The 24058-nt window shown below is 32.4% G+C and overlaps 1 protein-coding gene across 41 annotated transcripts in view; it reads left to right on the forward strand.

Annotated features, from left to right (window-relative positions):
* The window catches only part of LOC145291506 (uncharacterized), a 351327-nt gene that overhangs the window by 256454 nt on the left and 70815 nt on the right, over positions 1-24058 (forward strand). For 39 of the 41 annotated variants that reach the window (XM_080137468.1, XM_080137469.1, XM_080137432.1 and 36 more), the window contains 4 exons: positions 1438-1557; positions 8425-8544; positions 9846-9965; positions 13439-13558. In XM_080137468.1, coding sequence (XP_079993594.1) covers positions 1438-1557; positions 8425-8544; positions 9846-9965; positions 13439-13558 — 480 coding nt within the window. The remainder of the gene's footprint in view (positions 1-1437; positions 1558-8424; positions 8545-9845; positions 9966-13438; positions 13559-24058) is intronic. The other 2 variants (XM_080137453.1, XM_080137459.1) reach the window with 2 other exon arrangements.

Consider the following 24058-nt stretch of genomic DNA (forward strand, 5'->3'; position numbering starts at 1 on the left):
GTTTTATTCATATATATTCTCTAGAGTGTAATGATTTGGCATTTCTTCCAAAAAATACCTCTACTTAAACCATGTTTATTATTATTATTATTATTAACATGGTTTAAGTAGAGGTATTTTTTGGAAGAAATGCCAAAATCATTACACTCTAGAGAATATATATGAATAAAACAGGAATTAACGCGGCAGTTATTGATTTTTTATTTAATAAAAAATAGATTATCAGCATTACTCGGTTTTCTAAAGTTTTCAAATTTATTTTTTGCATTTGAAAAAAATTACTATAAATTTGATGTAGTCCGGTTAGATAAATTGTTTTACATGTTTTGAGATAAGGATTAGTAATAATTTTGATTGTTTTGACTGTTGCTCTCATCTTGGTAATTGTTCTCACAATAGAATATTTTCCGAGCCTTACATTTTGCTGAAAATTACCCAAAAGCAAGACCATATACATATACTTATGGAAACATAATATTTTGCCCTAGAAAAATTGTGGGGCTTGAGCCCCGAAGTGTTAAAGGGTAAAAAGCACCCCTTTTTAGGGCTAACTTATTTTCTCCAAAAATTCACACGTCTAAATAGAGGTTTTGAATGGTATCGAATTCAAATTAATGCACCGTTCGTTATGAAGCGGTGTCATTTGGCTGTTTTACCCTGATTTTTTTACATCAGGCCATGGGTTAAAATGGGGAAAATAGCCAAAATCAGTCGTGGAACCATATCGTTTATGGCTTGTTATAAAATGATTCTCTTTTCTAATCCACTGAAGATCAACCTCGCTGTCCCTGTATTATACTGATTGAAGGAACAATTTTTATCAATTTGAGCTGATTTTATCATTTTTTTCCTACCGGATTATATTACACACTGGATTTTAAATTCTGACTATTGGATTCCTTTCAAAAAAATATTTTTCGCTTTTCGGATTACCATTGAAAGAGTGTTCAAATACGGAAGAATGTTATTCCCGGTTTGTTTTTGTTCTTTTCCACATTTCCTACATTTTTTCGCATTTCTTCACCCGTTTCTTAATGTACATGAACATTTTGCAATTTATGACTCTCATAAACTGTAGTTGAATCTAATGCCTCAACCAGCACAGTCTAGCCTAGCTACAATTATAATTTGCCAATTTCTTTCTGTACTCTGATGAGAAGAATAGCAAAAACAGCATTCTTTGAAACTGCGTGGAATAAGGACTTTGAAAATTGTTTTCAGTGGTATTGTGTCTAATAATAAATTTAATTGCAAATTTTAATTTACAGTTTAAATTCCATTTCTTTCACACACACGCGCGCGCACATACACAGCGCACGCGCGCACCCCCTCCCCCATATATATATATATATATATATATATATATATATATATATATATATATATACATATTATTCTACAATTATTTTGCAATTTTTATCATTATTGTCTATCCAGTATGTTACTATAACGGTAAAAAGTACGGATATGGTAGAAAGTACTGGAAGAAATGCAACAAGTGCACCTGCCGTCGTAATGGGAAATTCAGCTGTACCAGAAAAAGATGCCAACGAAACGGTAAATAAGATTCTTTTTATTTATTGTCAAAATATACACTTGAAAATATTACTCAGGGATGATCAATCATTTATTAAAATTCACCGTTATTTTCGAATTTAACTATATATTTGATTTTGCCCAAAAAGCTACTCACAAAAAATTAATATTTACATAAAAAATAAAACATAAATAAATTGCAACACACGGACATAGACACAGTTGTAAGATTATTTATATGTATTTGTTATTGGTATATTTATATAATACTTATATATACTTAATTATAATATTATTTATTAGTATATAAAGCAACTAAGATTATGTTATTAATTGTCCAAAATACAACTTACAATATTACTCAGGGATGATCAATAACTTCTTAAAATTCACCATTATTTTCGAATTTGACGATATTAGATTTTATCAAAAAAAGTCAGAATAATGTAACACATAAATAAATTACAACATAAAGACATAGATACAATTGTAATATTATTTATTGATATCTTTTTGTTGTATGACAAACATATAAAGCAACTTTAAACATCATAAAATTATCATGGAAACGTTCTCATTATGAAAATGCTTTAAATTCTAAATGTACTTATAATGTAACATTTGTATCTCAGTTTCTTTCCACATATGTAGATATGACGGAAGAAAGCGCGTAATGAAATATATTTCTAAATATATCTCTCTTTATCTATATATCTATAAAAGTGAACGTGTCTGTGTGTCTATGTATCTGTCTGTCAGTGTGTGTGTACATTTCTCTACGCCATAACTCTGTCAATTTTTAGTTTACAGACTTGAAATTTGATATACAAGGTACTGAGATTTGGGAAAATTGATGTGAGCAGTTTTCGGCAAGAAATTTGGCTGTAAAGCGGTCAAAGTTCAACGATTTTACTTTTGAGAACTCTATCAAACTCCTCCGACAATTTTGGGTCTAAATACTTTAAATTTTAGATATAGGTTCCTTGGACATGGATCTAACTTAATAACTTGATTTGAGTCCAAAAAATAAATGATAAGGGGTCATAATAGGGGCCAAAGTAAACAAAAAATTACCGTTTTTTTTCTTTGCTCAGCATACACCTCCAACCCCCCGGGCAAAGCCGGGCACCCATGCTAGTTATTATATAAAATAAAATTTCTGTGTGTGTGTTTGTGTAACAGTTCGTTTCTTTTGAGTCGGAAATGGCCGAACCTATAATAATTAAATTTCATGCGAAGGTACTTATGTGCCTGGCAGGATTCATCGACAAAGTTTGTATTAGAATGTCTTTGACAAATACTCATAATCGATAATCGAAATAATCCGATGAAAGAAGGAGCAGACAATGTGGACTAAAGTTAACGCATTATAAGCCTAACCTCACAGTTCATTTTAGAAATTTTCTTCCCGCACTACCTGATAAAAAAAAAAATTCAACCGAAAGTTCTTTTTGTTTAAAGCTCAATTTCTGCCATGGTACTTGACTTTTTATTTTAAATTCAAACCATTATTACCGCACAAGCAGGTAGGACGGACATATAAAATTAAGAGTATGCATTGTGATATGACATGGTTGTGTTCGGAATAAATGTTTCGGTTTAGAGCACAATTGAAACATTATAATAGACTTTTGAATTTTAAACTTTAATTTAAGCCATTATGTTAAACAATAATTTGATAAAATCAACAGTTGGTTCTCTACAGTGCAATGTAGACCACAATGCATTGTGGACTAAGTAAATATAAGAACTTTATATGTGTTTGTGTCTATATGTGTGAGAGTTTGTTCTTTATGAACTCGAAAATTGCTTAATCGATATTTCCGAAATTTCACACGAGTATACTTTATATGCCTGGCAGGGTTCTTAGATTGTTTTTTCATCGGAATGTCGTTGACAAATATCGATAATTGAAAAGATCCGATATAAGAAAGAACAGACAATTTAAGCTAAAGTTAACGCATTATACAGCCTAAACTTACTAGTGCATTTGAGAAGTTTTATTACCGTACTACCCGCATAAAACCAACAGAAGATTCTCCGATATAAAAGAGGCGCATTCAGAATGAATGGTTTTATTTAAAGTATAATGGCACCATGACATTGACATTTTTATTTAAAACTAAGATTCAAGTCATTATCACCGCACAAGCAGTAAAGCCAGACATATAAAATCAAGAGTATTTTTTCATCTGAGGGTGGTGCATTTGGAATAAATATTTCGGTTAAAACACAATTGAAACATGATACTTGACATTTGCATAGATTTGCGAGAACGTACTGAATGGAATATATGTGTATAGTACTACATACACTTCTAAATATATTCTGCAATTTGTATAATTATTTTCTATCAAGCATGTTGGTATAACGGGGGAAAGTACTGGAAGAATACAACCAGTGCACTTTCTGTTGTAACGGGAAATTCAACTGTACCAGAAAAAGATGCCAATGAAACGGTTAATAAGATTTTTCTATCTATTGTCGAAAAAAAAAATGCAACCAAAATTATTACTCAGAGATGATCAATAACTTATTAAAATTTACACTTATTTTCGAATTTGACTATAATAGATTTCGTCAAAAAAGCTACCCAGAATAATATAATATTTACATAAAAAATAAAACATGAATAAATTACAACACAAAGACATAGATGCAATTATTAGTTTATTTCATAATATATATATATATATATCTTTTAACCAACATGTTAGTATATAAAGCAACCTCAATCATCATAAAATTATCATAAAAACGTAATATATAATACGTTTTCATATTGAAAATGTTTCGAATTTTAAATGTACTTTAAAAATGTATACTTTTCGCTTTTTAAAACAACAAAAAAAAAAGCATTTAGAGTTTCAACATTTTTGCTACGTTCGGCTTCATCCACTGATTGTTGGTCAAGTCCAAAACATGAATGATTGACAGAAACTCTCGAGGATCCAGATCAAATTCTGCAAGAGTACCATTTTTTTCAGTTTCGCCTTCTTTTTCACTTTTTGCAGTGGATTGCTGTACTAATATAAGAAACATGCATTTTCTCTTTTATTAAATTTTTCCATTACACCAAATTGGCCACTGCAACGCGTGGCAGGGTACAACTAGTATATATATATATATATAATTCTTTTGTACCTCTGAAGGGTCATTAAGGCTAACATAGACATATATATGAGTTAAAAAGATAATTTGCATTGAAACAAAACAAAATACACTAAGATTCGTAACACGTAACGCCAAGATGACCTGCTACGAAAGTAGACTTTCCACACCGAGAGTAAGTACTTCCCGGTTTATTTATGCACATCGTAAAAAAGATGAATCAACACTCACCCAAAACTTTTTGCACCGCAAAAAAACTTGTTAATATCTTTGCCGCTTTTGGTCAATAGTCAGTGGGTCTGTACATTTTTTCCTGTCTGATCGTCGTTGTTCCTGGGTTGATCTGCGTGTGTCGTTAGGAACGTCTAAAAATGGCGTCGATCGGCTTTTCCTCTATTCGCAATCTTCATCTACTGTCATCTTAGTGACTATTTTGGTTTTGATGGCATTTTTGAGCATGCGCTGTACCTTTTATGATACACCCAACGTCACCAATCATTTACGATTTGATTTCAAGTCTGCATTTCTTTAGCAATATCATTCACTAGTTTCTAGATCTTCATTCCAATTCCGTTGTTCAAATTCGGTTATGTTGGTATTTCTATGTTTACTAAAAAAAAATTAAATGTTAGAAGCTGGTCTAGTCGAACCATCTTCGTATTTGTAAATTCTACTTGAAGTCTGGGTAGATATTGGTTTCTATGTTTTCCTTTATACTTCAATCGCTTCTTGTTTGCGTTCAAATAAAATTGTAACGCCCACTTCTTCATTGTCGCTCCGTTATTTCTCGACGGGTTTTAGAATTATATGAGTTATTGTTTTACTATCTTTTTTCATTTGCTGTATACAATTCATTTAAAATGTCTTTGCTGTTTTTTTTTTACGGTACGGTTTTCGTTTGTTTAACTTTGTTTAGCATACGCATTTTCTAATTAAAAATATTGGCTGATGAATTCCAAAGTTTAATCCAGTTCAATCCGAATAGGTGTGTACATGTCTTATAACGTACGCTTTTAATTTTTTAAATAGTTCTATTCAGATCTACTGGTAAATGTAATCTTCCAATAAAATCAATCATATTAAATATAATCTTCCAATAAAATCAATCATATTACCGGCCAAAGTACAAACTGGATTCATGTTATCTGCAACGTCAGTTTGTTAAATTTTTTCCACGTATGTAAATTTATTATTGAAATGTCTGACCCAGTATCCACTGTAATTTCACGTTTTTTGTTTATTTTTACAAAAGAATAACCACTTTTCACGGTCTGGATGCCAATCAAGGATAAGGATTAATGAGTGTATAGTAGTCAATGGGACAATATCATAGTAATCGTTAGTAGTGGAAATTTGGTAAATTGGATTACTTAAGAGGAACGGCTCATCAAGAATTTGTTTACGTTCGACTTGAAGACAACGATATTGTAGTCAGCTGCAAAAGGAGGAAAACAGTAGAGACGTCCACATGCATGCAATTTTAAGAAAGTAGCTTTGATCATGGAATCTACGTCTAGGTTTAGGCACAGAACAGGGGATTTAGACTAACATTAACGCATTATACAGCAGGAGTGTCAAACTCAAACTCTCCTCAGGGCTATATGAGGCGATTTATATTGCTTAATGGGCCGCAAAAGTTTAATACATTTAAGAAAAACTTGTGCTATCTTTATTTTTTTATTTTTGGAAATTCAAGTAATAATGTACATAGATTAAAAAAAAAAGAATATAACGAAAATTTTTATGAGCTACATCTATTTCGATAGAATAGCAAAAAAAAAATGCATTATGCATAAATTCAAACCTGACATTCATAAACAAAAATTCAGACTTTCACTGGTTTGACGTCTCTTTATATTGACAATTCCTTGTATGTGTGATTAATATATTTTTTGAGTTTTATCAGTTACAAAAAAGTGAATGTACAACAGAAAATAGCTTAACAGTTTTAAATCGTGAATATTTCACATATGTTAAAATAACATTACATTCAAACAACATAATCAGCACGAAGCCGGTAGATGATATTGCCGAAATATTTATTTTTAAATCGAATACGATCGTAATAGATTCCTGCCTGATTGTCGAGATTTCGCACACCTTAACTTTTTCTTTTTTTTTGTTTGGGTGGGGGTATATTTGTACATTCGGCCCACCTCCATGATTTCCTTTAGAATGACACCTTTAAAAAGATTTCGACTATGCTAATTAAGAAAATCTCATTCAAATTTTACAAAGACAAATACTTATAGAGAGATAAAAACCTGTATTATGCAGTATAGTTTACTGTAATGTACTAGTTGCTAAGTTTATTCGCATTCGCGATACTCAAATCTAATTTTCTCCCACCGCTATTGTCAGCCCTCAGGTTTTTGTTTTTCTAGCATTTGCGGGTGGTTATGCCGACAACGATTATCGCGGTTAAATTTGGGGTAATTATTACCCCTCCTCCAAAAAAGGGGGTTGTCTATTCCGAAAGCCGTTCGTTATATGGGGATGTTGGGGGGTGTATATTCTGAAAGTCGTTCTTAGGATGGGAAATTTTGGATTTCTATTCCAAACACTGTTCTGAACATGACAATACTCAAAGAAGTGAAGTGAAAAAAGTCGTAAAAAAAGACGACATAAAACTGGAATTTAATTTAATACTATTGATGATAGAGTTGAAAAGAAGAGAAAGACTTGAACAACAAAGGGAAACAGCTAGGGCTGCAATCACTGATTTCGATCACTCTAAACAGTTCAAAGACAGTGAGAATCCAACTTCTAAAACTTATTTTTTTACTTCCATTATTAATCTAATGGGCCTTTTTTCGTAATTTTTCTAATGATTATGATTTACGCATTCCATTAATTGCGTTTATTTTAAAGTTCAAACAATATCTGCATGTTATCACCCCAAACCAGCACTAATCGCCACTGATTGTTTCATTTCAGCCACGGCCGCCAGTATCCGCAATTGTTTAGGACGGCAGTGGCCATCAACGACAACCGTAATTTACTTTTTTGCGAGGAGTCAGGCTTCCACCGGGAAATGCCGGTTAACGGACCCTACTAGTTTTTTTTCACAAGACTTCATCCGACTGAAAATTGTATCCTTCCACTTCTACTATACACGAAAACGTACCAAACTCATGCCAATGTGTTGTGGGAGAACAGCAGATCATTTGTTCGTGCGAGCCACATGAAGTCCAAGTGATGCGTGTTGGACATGCCTGTTATGCAGCCTAACATCACAAGTGCATTTCAGAACTTTATATTACCGCATTAGCCGAAGACCCAACATATAAAATCAACAGTACGTTCTCTTAAACGACATAGGCGCGTTCGAAATGAATGTTTTTGTTTCAAGCACAATTGCAACATGACACTTAATTTTTTATTTTAAACCTAAATGCAAGTCATTATCACTGCACAAGGAGTAAGGCGAAGTATATAGCATCAAGAGTATGTTCTTTGATAGAACAGAGGCGCGTTCAAAATAATTGTTTCAGTGTAGAGCACAGTTGAACCAAAATACTTGATATTTGCATTTTAAATTTTGCCATTGGTGGATCATCGTTAAATCCCGGGCAACGTCGATTTTCTTTACTAGTATATACTATACTAAATATATTTTATAATTCTCACTATTTTCGGTTTAACGGGACAAAGTACATAATGGAACACACACACACACACACACACACACGCACTAACACACACACGCGCATATATAAAAGAATTATATACAATTTAAAATATATTTTGTGATTTTTATCATTATTTTCAATATAGTATGTTGGTATTACGGTAAAAAGTACATATATGGTCAAAAGTACTGGAAGAAATGCAACAAGTGCATCTGCCGTCGTAACAGGAGATTCAGCTGTGCCAGAAAAAGATGCCAAGGAAACGGTAAATAAGATTATTGTATTTATTGTCAAAAAATATATCTGAAAATAATACTCAGAGATAATCGACAACTTATTAAAATTCACCATTATTTTCGAATTTGACTATATTAGATTATGTCAAAAAAGTTACAATAATATTATATTTCCATAAAAAGTAAAACATAAATAAATTACAACAGAAAACATAGAAACAATTGTAAGTTTATTTTGTAATATAGTTTCTTGTATAAAAAACATGTTAGTATACAAACGACTTTTAACACCATAAATTTATGATAAAACGTTATATATAAAACGTTTTCGTAATGAAAATATTGAAATTCGAAATAGATTTTAAAACGTATATCTTTGTGTTCTACCACGTATGTAGATATGACCAGGGAAACAGATATATCTATTTCTACCACGTATGTAGATATGACCAGGGAAACAGATATATCTATCTCTACATTTTTTATAAAAGAAACATTGTCTGTGTGTCTGCGAGTTCATTTTCTATAGACTCGTTCACAGCTATGCCGATATTTATAAAAATTGTCACGAAGGTACTTCATGTGCCTGAAAATGGTTTTAGATAGGTTTTGTATCGGAATGTTTTCGATAAGTAGATAATTGAAATAATCCAATGAAAAAAGAAATAGCCGATTTAGATAAAAGTTAACGCATTATACAGTCTAACATCACAAGTGCATTTTGGAAGTTTTATTATGGCACTATACTGACATAAAATCAACAGTAGGTCCTCTGATACGACATGGGTGTGTTTGAAATGTTTTTTTAAAGCACGGTTGCACCATGACACTTGAGTTTTTATTTTATTTTAAATTTAAATTCAAACCATTATCACCGCACAAGCAGTAATGCCAGGCATATACAATCAAGAGTATGTTCTGTGATATGAAAGGGGGCGTTGAAATAGATGTTTCCGTTTAAAGCACCATTGAGCCATGATACTTGACTTTTGCATGTTAAACTTTTATTCAGGCCATTATGTATAAAAATAATTTTATAAAATCAGCAGTAGGTTCTCTACAGTGCAATGTAGACTCCAATGTATTATGCACTAAGTCACTGCGCACACACATGTAAAGTTTCCTCCCTGTGCACCGCAATGGCTCCTCAGCTAGATTAGGCAATCAATTCATTTGATTGAAAAATGGAAGTATATACAATTCTAAATATATTTTGTAATTATCATCATTATTGGTTTAACAGGCAAAAATGCATAATGGAATATAAATATAAAGAAGTATATACAATTCTAAATATATTTTGTAATTTTTATCATTATTTTCAATCCAGTATGTTGGTATAACGGTAAAAAGTACGCAATCGGTCAAAAGTTCAAGAAGAAGTGCAACCAGTGCACCTGCGGTCGTAACGGGAAATTTAAGTGTACCACAAAAAGATGTCAACAAAACGGTAATTCAAATTATTATTATATTTTTTTACTCACCTTTACCCCAAACAAGTTATATCGCCACTTGAATGTAGGGGGTTACTAATTGGGACTATGCTTAATAAAGATTAACAAGATATTGGTTTACGTTAGGTTTGAACTTCTGCATGTTAGTACAGTTAGGGAAAGAGGTGGCAGGACTGAAATTCCAAAGTTTAGCTGTGGAGAGAAGCTATTAGATTAGAAAGCTTTCTGGCATTTAGTGACATCAATAGCGAAGTAGTACGTCACTATCACGTTGACAAACCGGTTCTCACCAGTTCACCGGTTAAGCAACGTTGAGCCTGGCCAGTACCAGATAGGTTACCATCTGAGAAGGCTAGGCGCTGTATGTATCTTCTGGGAATGTTGGGCGTGGGGATAGCACCCTCACCCTGAAAAAAGAACTCCTCGCTACAAAAGCATTTACAAAGTTGTGGATGGCCAGTGCCCTTTAAGGGGATCATCGTTATGGAGCAGTGAAGGGGTGTAATTTTGTTGCTAAGCGGGGTTGTCGAATATGTACGTCGAGTGGGCACAAGTGCAATAAGTTCATCAGAGACACTTCCATTAAAATAAGTATAAATCAGACACAGGAATGCAATTGCAACGATGGGACGGATATGCCCATAAAGTTATGAACATACCTACGACGCGAGCAAACCGGGCTGAACTGCTAGGAAAATGTAAATAATAACTGGATATATAAAAAATACAAAGCAAACGAATAAAAGAAATGGTAGAATATAATTTATTGTAAATAAAACATATTAGAAAACAATATTTAGAGACAATCGACAACTTCTTAAAATTACCAATATTTCGATTTTGTCTATATAAAGTTTTGTTAAAAAAGCAACTCGCAAAATATAATATATTCATAAAAATTAAAGCATTAACAGATTACAATCAAAAGACGTAAATACAATAGTAAATATAAGAAGGAACAGGCGATTTGGACTTAAGTTAACGCATTGTACAGCCTAAGCTCGCAAGTACATTGGAGAAGTTATATTATCTAATCAACGAAACGCACGATATGTAAAACCAACAGTAGGTTCTTTGATATGACAGTGGCGCGTTCGAAATGAATGTTTCTGTTGAAAGCATAATTGTATCATAGTGCATTACTTTTTTAAAAACATAAATTCAAGTACTTATCAGCGCACAAGCAATGAGGGCAGGCATATAAAATCAAGAGTTTATTCTGTGATACAACAGAGGCGAGTTCAGAATAAATGTTTCCGTTCAGAGCATAGTCAATGAAACCCAACAAAACAAAATGGCCCCGCTCGTATAATGCATTCGTGCCCTATGCTTTGATACAATACATTTTTTTACAATTTTACTTTGATAAAATAAATGTTAAGTGATTGTGTCATTTAACGAGCCGCACTATTTGTTAAATAGTATTTACAAGTAGAATTGGAGTTTTACAATATCATTTTTATTAAATTGTTAGGTGAAAGTACAATATAGTCACAAAACATCCCCCCTCCTGACGTTAAATAATATGTTTTTGAATATTAATCTTATTATTTCATGCAAAAGTACATGTTGTTTTTGTTGCAGTTCACTCGTAAACACCGATTTCACCAATTTCTTATAATCTCCTAGTTTTTCGTAGTTTTTTGGATATGTTAGTCTTTTCACCATAAGAATTAAGTAGGAACCATTTGTTTTACGTGAAATTCAATATTTCGTTCGCCCTCATAATATAGAAAGACCAATCGCCTGTTTACGGCAAGAAGTGTGGCTTCTTTTTTTAATTTGGTCTTGAAAAATAATCATTGTCTGGCAACTGTGTATCTCGGCCCGTGTCATATATAAAGTGGCAAACCCGCTATAACTTACTCTTTTTTAAGTTATCACTTTTTTTTTTTTTTTTTTTTTTATTATTATTATTATTATAATGATAATAATAATAATATAGTAATTTTTTTCAAATGCAAAAAATAAATTTGAAAACTTTAGAAAACCGAGTAATGCTGATAATCTTTTTTTTATTAAATAAAAAATCAATAACTGCCGCGTTAATTCCTGTTTTATTCATATATATTCTCTAGAGTGTAATGATTTGGCATTTCTTCCAAAAAATACCTCTACTTAAACCATGTTTATTATTATTATTATTAACATGGTTTAAGTAGAGGTATTTTTTGGAAGAAATGCCAAAATCATTACACTCTAGAGAATATATATGAATAAAACAGGAATTAACGCGGCAGTTATTGATTTTTTATTTAATAAAAAATAGATTATCAGCATTACTCGGTTTTCTAAAGTTTTCAAATTTATTTTTTGCATTTGAAAAAAATTACTATAAATTTGATGTAGTCCGGTTAGATAAATTGTTTTACATGTTTTGAGATAAGGATTAGTAATAATTTTGATTGTTTTGACTGTTGCTCTCATCTTGGTAATTGTTCTCACAATAGAATATTTTCCGAGCCTTACATTTTGCTGAAAATTACCCAAAAGCAAGACCATATACATATACTTATGGAAACATAATATTTTGCCCTAGAAAAATTGTGGGACTTGAGCCCCGAAGTGTTAAAGGGTAAAAAGCACCCCATTTTAGGGCTAACTTATTTTCTCCAAAAATTCACACGTCTAAATAGAGGTTTTGAATGGTATCGAATTCAAATTAATGCACCGTTCGTTATAAAGCGGTGTCATTTGGCTGTTTTACCCTGATTTTTTTACATCAGGCCATGGGTTAAAATGGGGAAAATAGCCAAAATCAGTCGTGGAACCATATCGTTTATGGCTTGTTATAAAATGATTCTCTTTTCTAATCCACTGAAGATCAACCTCGCTGTCCCTGTATTATACTGATTGAAGGAACAATTTTTATCAATTTGAGCTGATTTTATCATTTTTTTCCTACCGGATTATATTACACACTGGATTTTAAATTCTGACTATTGGATTCCTTTCAAAAAAATATTTTTCGCTTTTCGGATTACCATTGAAAGAGTGTTCAAATACGGAAGAATGTTATTCCCGGTTTGTTTTTGTTCTTTTCCACATTTCCTACATTTTTTCGCATTTCTTCACCCGTTTCTTAATGTACATGAACATTTTGCAATTTATGACTCTCATAAACTGTAGTTGAATCTAATGCCTCAACCAGCACAGTCTAGCCTAGCTACAATTATAATTTGCCAATTTCTTTCTGTACTCTGATGAGAAGAATAGCAAAAACAGCATTCTTTGAAACTGCGTGGAATAAGGACTTTGAAAATTGTTTTCAGTGGTATTGTGTCTAATAATAAATTTAATTGCAAATTTTAATTTACAGTTTTAATTCCATTTCTTTCACACACACGCGCGCGCGCACATACACAGCGCACGCGCGCACCCCTCCCCCATATATATATATATATATATATATATATATACATATTATTCTACAATTATTTTGCAATTTTTATCATTATTGTCTATCCAGTATGTTACTATAACGGTAAAAAGTACGGATATGGTAGAAAGTACTGGAAGAAATGCAACAAGTGCACCTGCCGTCGTAATGGGAAATTCAGCTGTACCAGAAAAAGATGCCAACGAAACGGTAAATAAGATTCTTTTTATTTATTGTCAAAATATACACTTGAAAATATTACTCAGGGATGATCAATCATTTATTAAAATTCACCGTTATTTTCGAATTTAACTATATATTTGATTTTGCCCAAAAAGCTACTCACAAAAAATTAATATTTACATAAAAAATAAAACATAAATAAATTGCAACACACGGACATAGACACAGTTGTAAGATTATTTATATGTATTTGTTATTGGTATATTTATATAATACTTATATATACTTAATTATAATATTATTTATTAGTATATAAAGCAACTAAGATTATGTTATTAATTGTCCAAAATACAACTGACAATATTACTCAGGGATGATCAATAACTTCTTAAAATTCACCATTATTTTCGAATTTGACGATATTAGATTTTATCAAAAAAAGTCAGAATAATGTAACACATAAATAAATTACAACATAAAGACATAGATACAATTGTAATATTATTTATTGATATCTTTTTGTTGTATGACAAACATATAAAGCAACTTTAAACATCATAAAATTATCATGGAAACGTTCTCATTATGAAAATGCTTTAAATTCTAAATGTACTTATAATGTAACATTTGTATCTCAGTTTGTTTCCACATATGTAGATATGACGGAAGAAAGCGCGTAATGAAATATATTTCTAAATATATCTCTCTTTATCTATATATCTATAAAAGTGAACGTGTCTGTGTGTCTATGTATCTGTCTGTCAGTGTGTGTGTACATTTCTCTACGCCATAACTCTGTCAATTTTTAGTCTACAGACTCGAAATTTGATATACAAGGTACTGAGATTTGGGAAAATTGATGTGAGCAGTTTTCGGCAAGAAATTTGGCTGTAAAGCGGTCAAAGTTCAACGATTTTACTTTTGAGAACTCTATCAAACTCCTCCGACAATTTTGGGTCTAAATACTTTAAATTTTAGATATAGGTTCCTTGGACATGGATCTAACTTAATAACTTGATTTGAGTCCAAAAAATAAATGATAAGGGGTCATAATAGGGGCCAAAGTAAACAAAAAATTACCGTTTTTTTTCTTTGCTCAGCATACACCTCCAACCCCCCGGGCAAAGCCGGGCACCCATGCTAGTTATTATATAAAATAAAATTTCTGTGTGTGTGTTTGTGTAACAGTTCGTTTCTTTTGAGTCGGAAATGGCCGAACCTATAATAATTAAATTTCATGCGAAGGTACTTATGTGCCTGGCAGGATTCATCGACAAAGTTTGTATTAGAATGTCTTTGACAAATACTCATAATCGATAATCGAAATAATCCGATGAAAGAAGGAGCAGACAATGTGGACTAAAGTTAACGCATTATAAGCCTAACCTCACAGTTCATTTTAGAAATTTTCTTCCCGCACTACCTGATAAAAAAAAAAATTCAACCGAAAGTTCTTTTTGTTTAAAGCTCAATTTCTGCCATGGTACTTGACTTTTTATTTTAAATTCAAACCATTATTACCGCACAAGCAGGTAGGACGGACATATAAAATTAAGAGTATGCATTGTGATATGACATGGTTGTGTTCGGAATAAATGTTTCGGTTTAGAGCACAATTGAAACATTATAATAGACTTTTGAATTTTAAACTTTAATTTAAGCCATTATGTTAAACAATAATTTGATAAAATCAACAGTTGGTTCTCTACAGTGCAATGTAGACCACAATGCATTGTGGACTAAGTAAATATAAGAACTTTATATGTGTTTGTGTCTATATGTGTGAGAGTTTGTTCTTTATGAACTCGAAAATTGCTTAATCGATATTTCCGAAATTTCACACGAGTATACTTTATATGCCTGGCAGGGTTCTTAGATTGTTTTTTCATCGGAATGTCGTTGACAAATATCGATAATTGAAAAGATCCGATATAAGAAAGAACAGACAATTTAAGCTAAAGTTAACGCATTATACAGCCTAAACTTACTAGTGCATTTGAGAAGTTTTATTACCGTACTACCCGCATAAAACCAACAGAAGATTCTCCGATATAAAAGAGGCGCATTCAGAATGAATGGTTTTATTTAAAGTATAATGGCACCATGACATTGACATTTTTATTTAAAACTAAGATTCAAGTCATTATCACCGCACAAGCAGTAAAGCCAGACATATAAAATCAAGAGTATTTTTTCATCTGAGGGTGGTGCATTCGGAATAAATATTTCGGTTAAAACACAATTGAAACATGATACTTGACATTTGCATAGATTTGCGAGAACGTACTGAATGGAATATATGTGTATAGTACTACATACACTTCTAAATATATTCTGCAATTTGTATAATTATTTTCTATCAAGCATGTTGGTATAACGGGGGAAAGTACTGGAAGAATACAACCAGTGCACTTTCTGTTGTAACGGGAAATTCAACTGTACCAGAAAAAGATGCCAATGAAACGGTTAATAAGATTTTTCTATCTATTGTCGAAAAAAAAATGCAACCAAAATTATTACTCAGAGATGATCAATAACTTATTAAAATTTACACTTATTTTCGAATTTGACTATAATAGATTTCGTCAAAAAAGCTACCCAGAATAATATAATATTTACATAAAAAATAAAACATGAATAAATTACAACACAAAGACATAGATGCAATTATTAGTTTATTTCATAATATATATATCTATCTATCTTTTAACCAACATGTTAGTATATAAAGCAACCTCAATCATCATAAAATTATCATAAAAACGTAATATATAATACGTTTTCATATTGAAAATGTTTCGAATTTTAAATGTACTTTAAAAATGTATACTTTCGCTTTTTACCAGGTATGTATATATGACGGGAAAAAACACATAATTGAATAAATGCTAAATATATCTTTATACTAGCATGGGTGCCCGGCGTTGCCCGGGTGTTTGGAGGTGTATGCTGACCAAAAAAAAGGGGGTAATTTTTTAAACTTTGACCCCTATTATGACCCCTGAAAATTTATTGTTTTGGCCTCAAATCAAGTTATTAAGTTAGATCCATGTCCACGGAAGCTATATCTAAAATTTCAAGTGTGTAGACCCAAAATTGTCGGAGAAGTTTGGTAGAGTTCTCAAAGCTCAAATCGTTGAACTTTGACCCCTTAATCGCCAAATTTCTTACTAAAAACCGATCACATCAATTTTTCCAAATCTCAGTACCCTGTATATCAAATTTCGAGTCTGTAGACTAAAAATTGACAGAGTTATTGCGTAGGGAAATGTACACAGACACACACACACACACTTTCACTTTTATTGATGTATAGATTTAAAATTTGAGTCTGACAGAATGACAAAATTATATTGCAAACCGATAAATTAAACAAACGAACTTCAAAGAGACAAATGAACACATAAGTAAAAAAAAATTTTATTAGAAAACATTTCTTGATTATTCTACGTCTTTTTTTTACAGACCTGACGACTGAGGTTCGCTCTTAATAAAAATTGTTTTTTATAGTCTTAATTTTGACTTCCCTTTCATAAAACACTAAAAAAAAATCAAGAAAGAAAAGAAATTTAATTTTATTCTTTTTTCATTAATTTCTTTCTGTGCAAAGCAATTCTTTCAAACTTACTCTGTTTCCAAAATGTTTTTATTTTATTCCCCTCCCCCTTCATTCATTTTCCTCCGCATCCTGGCAAGTATTAAAATAAACCATTTATAATATTTATTTATGAATTTTTTACTTATCATTTCTTTTGTATCGGTAAATGAATTCCATTTAAAAAAAAACTGTAAAAGTCACGTTAAAGGTGATTAAGTTGGAAAGTAAGTAAAAATTTACCCTTTTTACTTTTATACGATTTCTGATCACTTTGAAAAAGGTGTGTGTGTGTTTTAAAAATGTTTTTTTAACTGCTATAATCTCATTTATATATATATATATATATATATATATATATATATATATAACAACGTGAGTATTCATATCGTGGGTTTGTATTACTGTACACATAGATTCGAAAAAATAGTCAAAAACAAATATATAAATAAATGTTATCAAAGGCAAGATAAGTTACTTTTCTACCTAACTGGATATATTTTTTGTGTTTTTATTCAATGTAATATATTTATTCAGCTCGAAAAACATACAGTGTTTACCGATGTGTTGGAAAATTCAAGATGGCGTCTCACACCCTCTTTAACACCGTAAGTTTGGGAAAAGGTGTTATAAATAAAAAAAAACTATACAAAATACTATTAAAAACCCGCCGAATATATGTCAACCTATGTCACGGTAACATATATTGAGCGAGTTTTTAACAGTATTTTAACAGGGCACATCGTAAAAACTGACCCATTAATTTTCCTGAAGTAAAAACTATATATTTTTAAACTTTTAAAACTATACATTATAAAAAGAAAACTGTTCGAGTGATTTTTTTTTACATGGGTGTCACCACTTATCAAGGCCCAGAGGCCACTCAAGGATAAGGGTTAATAGGTATACATTAGTCATTGTGATTTTAGCATAGTAAACAGTGGGAATTTTGTAACTTGGATTACTTGAAAAAGAAAACTGTTCGAATGATTGAAAATGAAAACAAAATAACAATGTAAATATATTGATAAGAAAAAAACAAAAACAAACGAAGTTTCCGTTTCAGGAACCCGAGTTTAATTTTATGTCGTAATCATTCAACTCGTTAGCGGTTTTATTCAGCGATTAGGGATAACCATACGACATATCTAATTACCAAAGCGATTTTTTTTAATTTTTATTAAAACTAAACCTGTTTAGTTTTGATGAACCAATTTTTTTAAAGCCAACACTTTAGTTATTTTGAGAGCGTGCAACTGCACCCGAAAAGATTGATAAGGAAACTCCAAATCCTTTTATGACGCGAAAAAAAAAAAGGGTTTTTATCGGCTTACATGATAAACTAATGTTAAATATTAGTATTTAATATAATGAGATATCAATCTACACAATTTGCCATCGATTCTGAAATAAAATGAAATCCTGACATTGTGATCATTTTTGCAGGTGTTATGTGCCAAATATTGAAATAAGAATGTTTAAATTTAATTATTGTAATTTAAGTCTTTAATTTTAAAGTCGATTTTATTTATAAAATATCTTTTTAGAAATCAATCTCAAAAACAATCCGAACAATAAATCTCTTTTGTTTTGCTAAGTTTTTGTCAAGGGTAGAAATTATATTAGACAAGTATTCATCCATGATGACATTTTACCGATTTCCTGGTTTACAGGTATTCTTGCTAAATTTCTTCGAAAGAATTGACGTAAACAATACTTCAACTAAATACGTATATTTCATGCAATAATGACTTTTTCTTCTGACTTTTCCTAAACTAAACATAAAACATCGGTTAGGGTTAGTTTAACATTCTGTAAAAAAGTACCTTCCGTTTTTTTTTGTACTTCTGCAGAGAAGGTAAAAAACCGATAAAAACTGGATATATTTGTCGTGTTTTTATTCAATTTAACATGTTTATTCAGCTCGAAAAGCATACAGTGTTAACCGATGTGTTGGAAAATTCAAGATGGCGTCTCACACCCTCTTTAACACCGTAAGTTTGGGAAAAGGTGTTATAAATAAAAAAAAACTATACAAAATACTATTAAAAACCCACCGAATATATGTCAACCTATGTCACGGTAACATATATTGAGCGAGTTTTTAACAGTATTTTAACCGGTTTTTTTATTTATTACACCTTTTTCCAAACTTATCGTGTTAAAGAGAGAATCGGCCGCCATCTTGAATTTTCCAATACATCGGTAAACACTGTATGCTTTTCGAGCTGAATAAACATGTTAAATTGAATAAAAACACGAAAAATATATCCAGTTTGGTAGAAAAGTAACTTATCTTGCCTTTGATAACATTTATTTGTTATATATTTGTTTTTTGGCAACTTATTCGAATCTATGTGTACAGTAATACAAACCCGAAATGAATTTAAGACCACGAGTGAAATGAGAAAATGAAGAAAATCACATTTACTGTGTGTGTTTACTGTTTATGTAAGTCAGCGGGTTTGGTTGCCATAACAACGTGACCGTAGTGAACGTGTGTGTGTGCGTGTGTGCGCGTGTGCTTGCTAGTACTACTACTAAGTTTGTAGGAGCATTTGATTTCGTGTAGTTTAGTGTCGTATATAAGTTTCGTATTTTTTTTAATTTGTAAATAACAAGTTATTAAAAAATTAAACCCTTCCAAGATGGACAATAAATAAAGCCATAATATTTTATGGTAAAGGTAAGAGCGTAGAAACCATTGTTTTTTAGGAGATGTGATTATTGGATTAACCAATCAGAAATCGTCTGTGGCACACACATCTCTGTTTTTATAGATAGATAGAAGATAGATAGATAGATAGAATAGAAGATAGATAGATAGATAGATATAGATTTACTATTATATAAAAGTAATTTTGTCTACGTGTGTGTGTGTGTTTGTGTGTGTGTGCATGCGTGTGTGTGTGTGCGTGTGTGTGCGTGTGTGTGCGTGTCTGTGTGTGTGTGTGTGTGTGTGTGTGTGTGTGTGTGTGTGCGTGTGTTTGTATGTGTGTGAATTCGTTTCCTATGAACTCGGGTGTTGCAATATTTTGGACGAAGAATGGGGTAGCTATTTATTTGGTGTCCACCACACCAAAATGTGGCACAAGGCCGGAAGGTGGAAATAGGCAAGCTCCCCTAAAGGAGGGGCACTCTTGCCTCATCAAAAATTGCCTGGGCACACTCGTCGGCATTCCCTGGTTGGGGCGCCTCAGGCGATAAGTAATTAACTTGCCCCATCGGAAAGCCCGGTGGCAAGGCATGGGAGGGTGGACCTCCTAGATAGTACCCAGGCGGCGTACGCCAGTCCAACAGGTGCTGGCCGGTTCCCGGCCCCTCACCTGTTGACGAGTACTACTACCTTGTCTCCCTGCAGCCGCAGCCGCTAGGAGACACATCCCATCCTAACGACGAAGAATAGGGTATGATCCCACAAAGTCGGACGATTTTATTTATAAACGATGCTGCTAGGAACTGACGAATCGAATTAATTCACGTTCTGCTACCAACCAATAAGAAACCAGAATTGCTCCATACATATTAAACCTTTTCTGTATCAATTTCACATGTTTTTTTCCATCTCGACACGGTAAGAGTATTTTGCTCTGTGGAACTGTCTACTGCAAGCAAGTCACCGCTCAGGACTTGTGTGTAACAACGAACCATCGGAAACTGTTCTGTCTACTGCAAACCAGTCACCTCTCAAAACTTGTTTAGAACAACGAACCATTTGAAACTGTTCTGAAACTAAACATAGCTTACACTTCTAGAGGTTATGCGCCCAGCGTGCGTCTTTATTTCGATGGATCCGAATCAAAATTCGAATTGTGGTAAGTTAAATTTCTAGGATATCTACGAATCCAAAAGCTACACAAAGTACTTCAAACACAACAGAAACGACCCCGACTTCATTGAAAAGAACGCAACTGTCTTTGCGGAATTAATACAGTGTTTAGATGACCGAAGTCTATCACTGGTAATGAGAGAAGCCCTGGACGATGGCTGCAAAGCATTAAACATATTGAGAGAGCATTATTTATCGAAAGAAAAACCCAAAATTATTTCTTTATACACTGAACTGACCTCTCTAAAACGAATGGAAGCCGAAACTATTACTGATTATATTATAAGAGCCGAAACGACTGCAAATTCTTTACAAATGTCTGGTGAAGTTTTAAGCGACAGCCTGTAAATTTCCATGGTCCTTAAGGGATTACCGAGTGATTTCAAGCCATTTACCACCGTGATAACCCAGAAAGAAAACCTCAAGCCAATTCAAGGTAGCACTCAGAAGTTACGAAGAAACTGAAAAAATGATCACAGAAAAAAACGAATCCACAAATATCATGAAATTTAAAAATACATACATAAAAACACCAAAATTAAATTATACCCATGCCAGGAATAAAAACCGCAACTTTGCCAAAAACAATTATTTTCCTAAGAAAAGTACAAAAATTATTTGCTATGATTGTGGACGACCTAATCATAAGAGTTTCCAATGTAGATACAGGACTCAAAATGGCGACTCAATTAAAAATGTAGAGAGCTCTATTAGAGAACATACATTTTTATTTTCGTGTACGTTTAATGCTTCAACAAACAATAATAATTTTCTTGTGGATTGTGGGGCCACGGCACATGTGATTACAAAGGAATCTGATTTTATCAATTTTGATCCCAACTTTAAGCCACAAAATCCTTTTGTAGAACAAGCTGATGGGAGTCGAGTAAATGATATCGTTTTGAAAAGAGGCAATGCGAAAATCTCGCCAAAGAACAATAAAGGTGAACTGTGTTTCTGTATTCTAGAAAAAAGCTCTTCGAATCCCAAAATTTAAACAAAATGTATTTTCTGTACAAGCTGCCACAAAACAAGGTGCAAATATAAACTTTAGCCCAATAAATCAAAACTGGTATACCCGAATGGAACTGTATTCGACATTAAAGAAAATGGAAGACTATATTATTTAAATAGCGTAGTCCCATCGAAAACCGCCTGTCATGATCTACTGACATGGCATAAAATTATTGAACACTGCAATATTCCTGATATCAAAAAGTTACAACTGTAGTTGATGGAATGAAAATACAAACATCAAAAAACTTCAACTGCGATGTCTGTACGCAAAGGAAAATGACAAACTATCAAAGCAAGATACCAGACAAAAAGGCCAAAAAAATCCTATCAATGGTGCCTTGTGACTTGAACGGTCCCGTGGAACCGATGGCCAGAGAACATTATAGATATGTGTTGAATTTCGTAGATGACCATTCAGGTTTAATAATGGTTTACTTTTTAAAGAACAAATCTGATACCCTGCTAGCAACTAAAAAATATCTAGCCGACATGACTCCCTACGGTGAAGTCAAGTGTATTCGCTCTGACAACGGTACGGAATTCACCAATAAAGACTTTGAACTTTTACTAATTAACCATAATACCAGGCATGAAACATCAGGTCCTAGATTGCCACGCCAAAGCGGGACTGCTGAACCTGCGTGGCCGACACTTTTTGAAATGGCAAAATGCCTACTCATTGAATCAAAACTCCCTAAAAACCTCTGGACATACGCACCTATGGCGGCAGCCTATATACGCAACAGGTGTTTTAAAAAAACGCTATCTAAAACTCCATATGAATCTTTCTGTGGTAAAAAAAAAAACAAATTTAAGCAGAATGCATATATTTGGTTCAACTTGCTTCGAATATATAGATAAAAATAGTAAATTGAATATTAAAGCCGACAGAGGTATATTTCTTGGATACGATAAAAACAGTCCAGCCAATTTAGTATTTTTCCAGAAAAAAATAAAATAAAAAGAATCCGATGTGTAAAGTTCACAGACACGTTTAATTTTACTGACGAAAACCAGTCATATGAAGAAGATGAAATTATATTCCCTCAAATAATTAAAACAAACGAAGACAATAAAAATGACGGAGACAAGAGTGCCCATGATGATGATGATGATGAGGAGGATGATGATGATGATAAAGTCGAAAGATATCCCAAAAGAAATAGAAGGCGACCCGATTTTTTTGTGGTCGACAATATAAAAGATTATCAAATCGACTATTGCTGTTCGATGGAAAATGCGTCAAGAAGCAATTAATTCAGAACATTGTGATGAATGGAAAATTGCCATGAAAAAAGAAATGGATGCCTTAACCGAAAATGATACCTATACGTGCCTCTCCCAAAAGATAAACATGTTATTTCTACAAAATGGGTCTTTACAAAAAAGACTACAGCATCAGGCGTAGAACAGTACAAAGCTAGATCTGTTGCTAAAGGGTACTCTCAGATTCACGGCATAGAATATTTTTCTACGTTTTCACCGACCACAAACCTAACGACAATCAGAATTTTACTGCAAATCGCATCACAATATGACCTAAACATCCATCAAATGGACGTAAAAAATGTTTATTTGAATGCCCCAATAGACTGTGAAATTCATATTACCCCTCCAGAGGGATTTATAATGAAAAATAAAAATAGCGTCTGGCGACTTAACAAGTCATTATATGGTCTAAAGCAAAGTGCTCAGTGTTGGAATACAGTATTCATGATTATATTATTAAGCAACAATTTAGACAATGCGCTGTAGACCCCTGTTTATATACCCAGCACAAAGACGATAAACTACTGATTTTGGTTTTGTGGGTCGATGATATTTTAATCGCATCAAATTGTGACATAATGTTTACCGATGTTAAGAAAAATTAAGTAAAAGATTCAAAATGGCCGATCTTGGCAAAATATCCTGGTTTCTGGGGATAGAATTTACTCAAAGCAAAGGACTTGTTACGATGACTCAATCGAGATACATCGACAAAATACTATTAAAATTTGGAATGGGAGAGTGCAAGAAACGCTCTACACCGGTCGAAAATGATATTAATAAAAATATACACACAGAATCTGAAATAATAAATGAC

Source organism: Euprymna scolopes, chromosome 12 (genome assembly GCF_053919585.1).
Source record: "Euprymna scolopes isolate OS-2025 chromosome 12, ASM5391958v1, whole genome shotgun sequence".
In the NCBI taxonomy this organism is placed as follows: Eukaryota; Metazoa; Mollusca; class Cephalopoda; order Sepiida; family Sepiolidae; genus Euprymna; species Euprymna scolopes.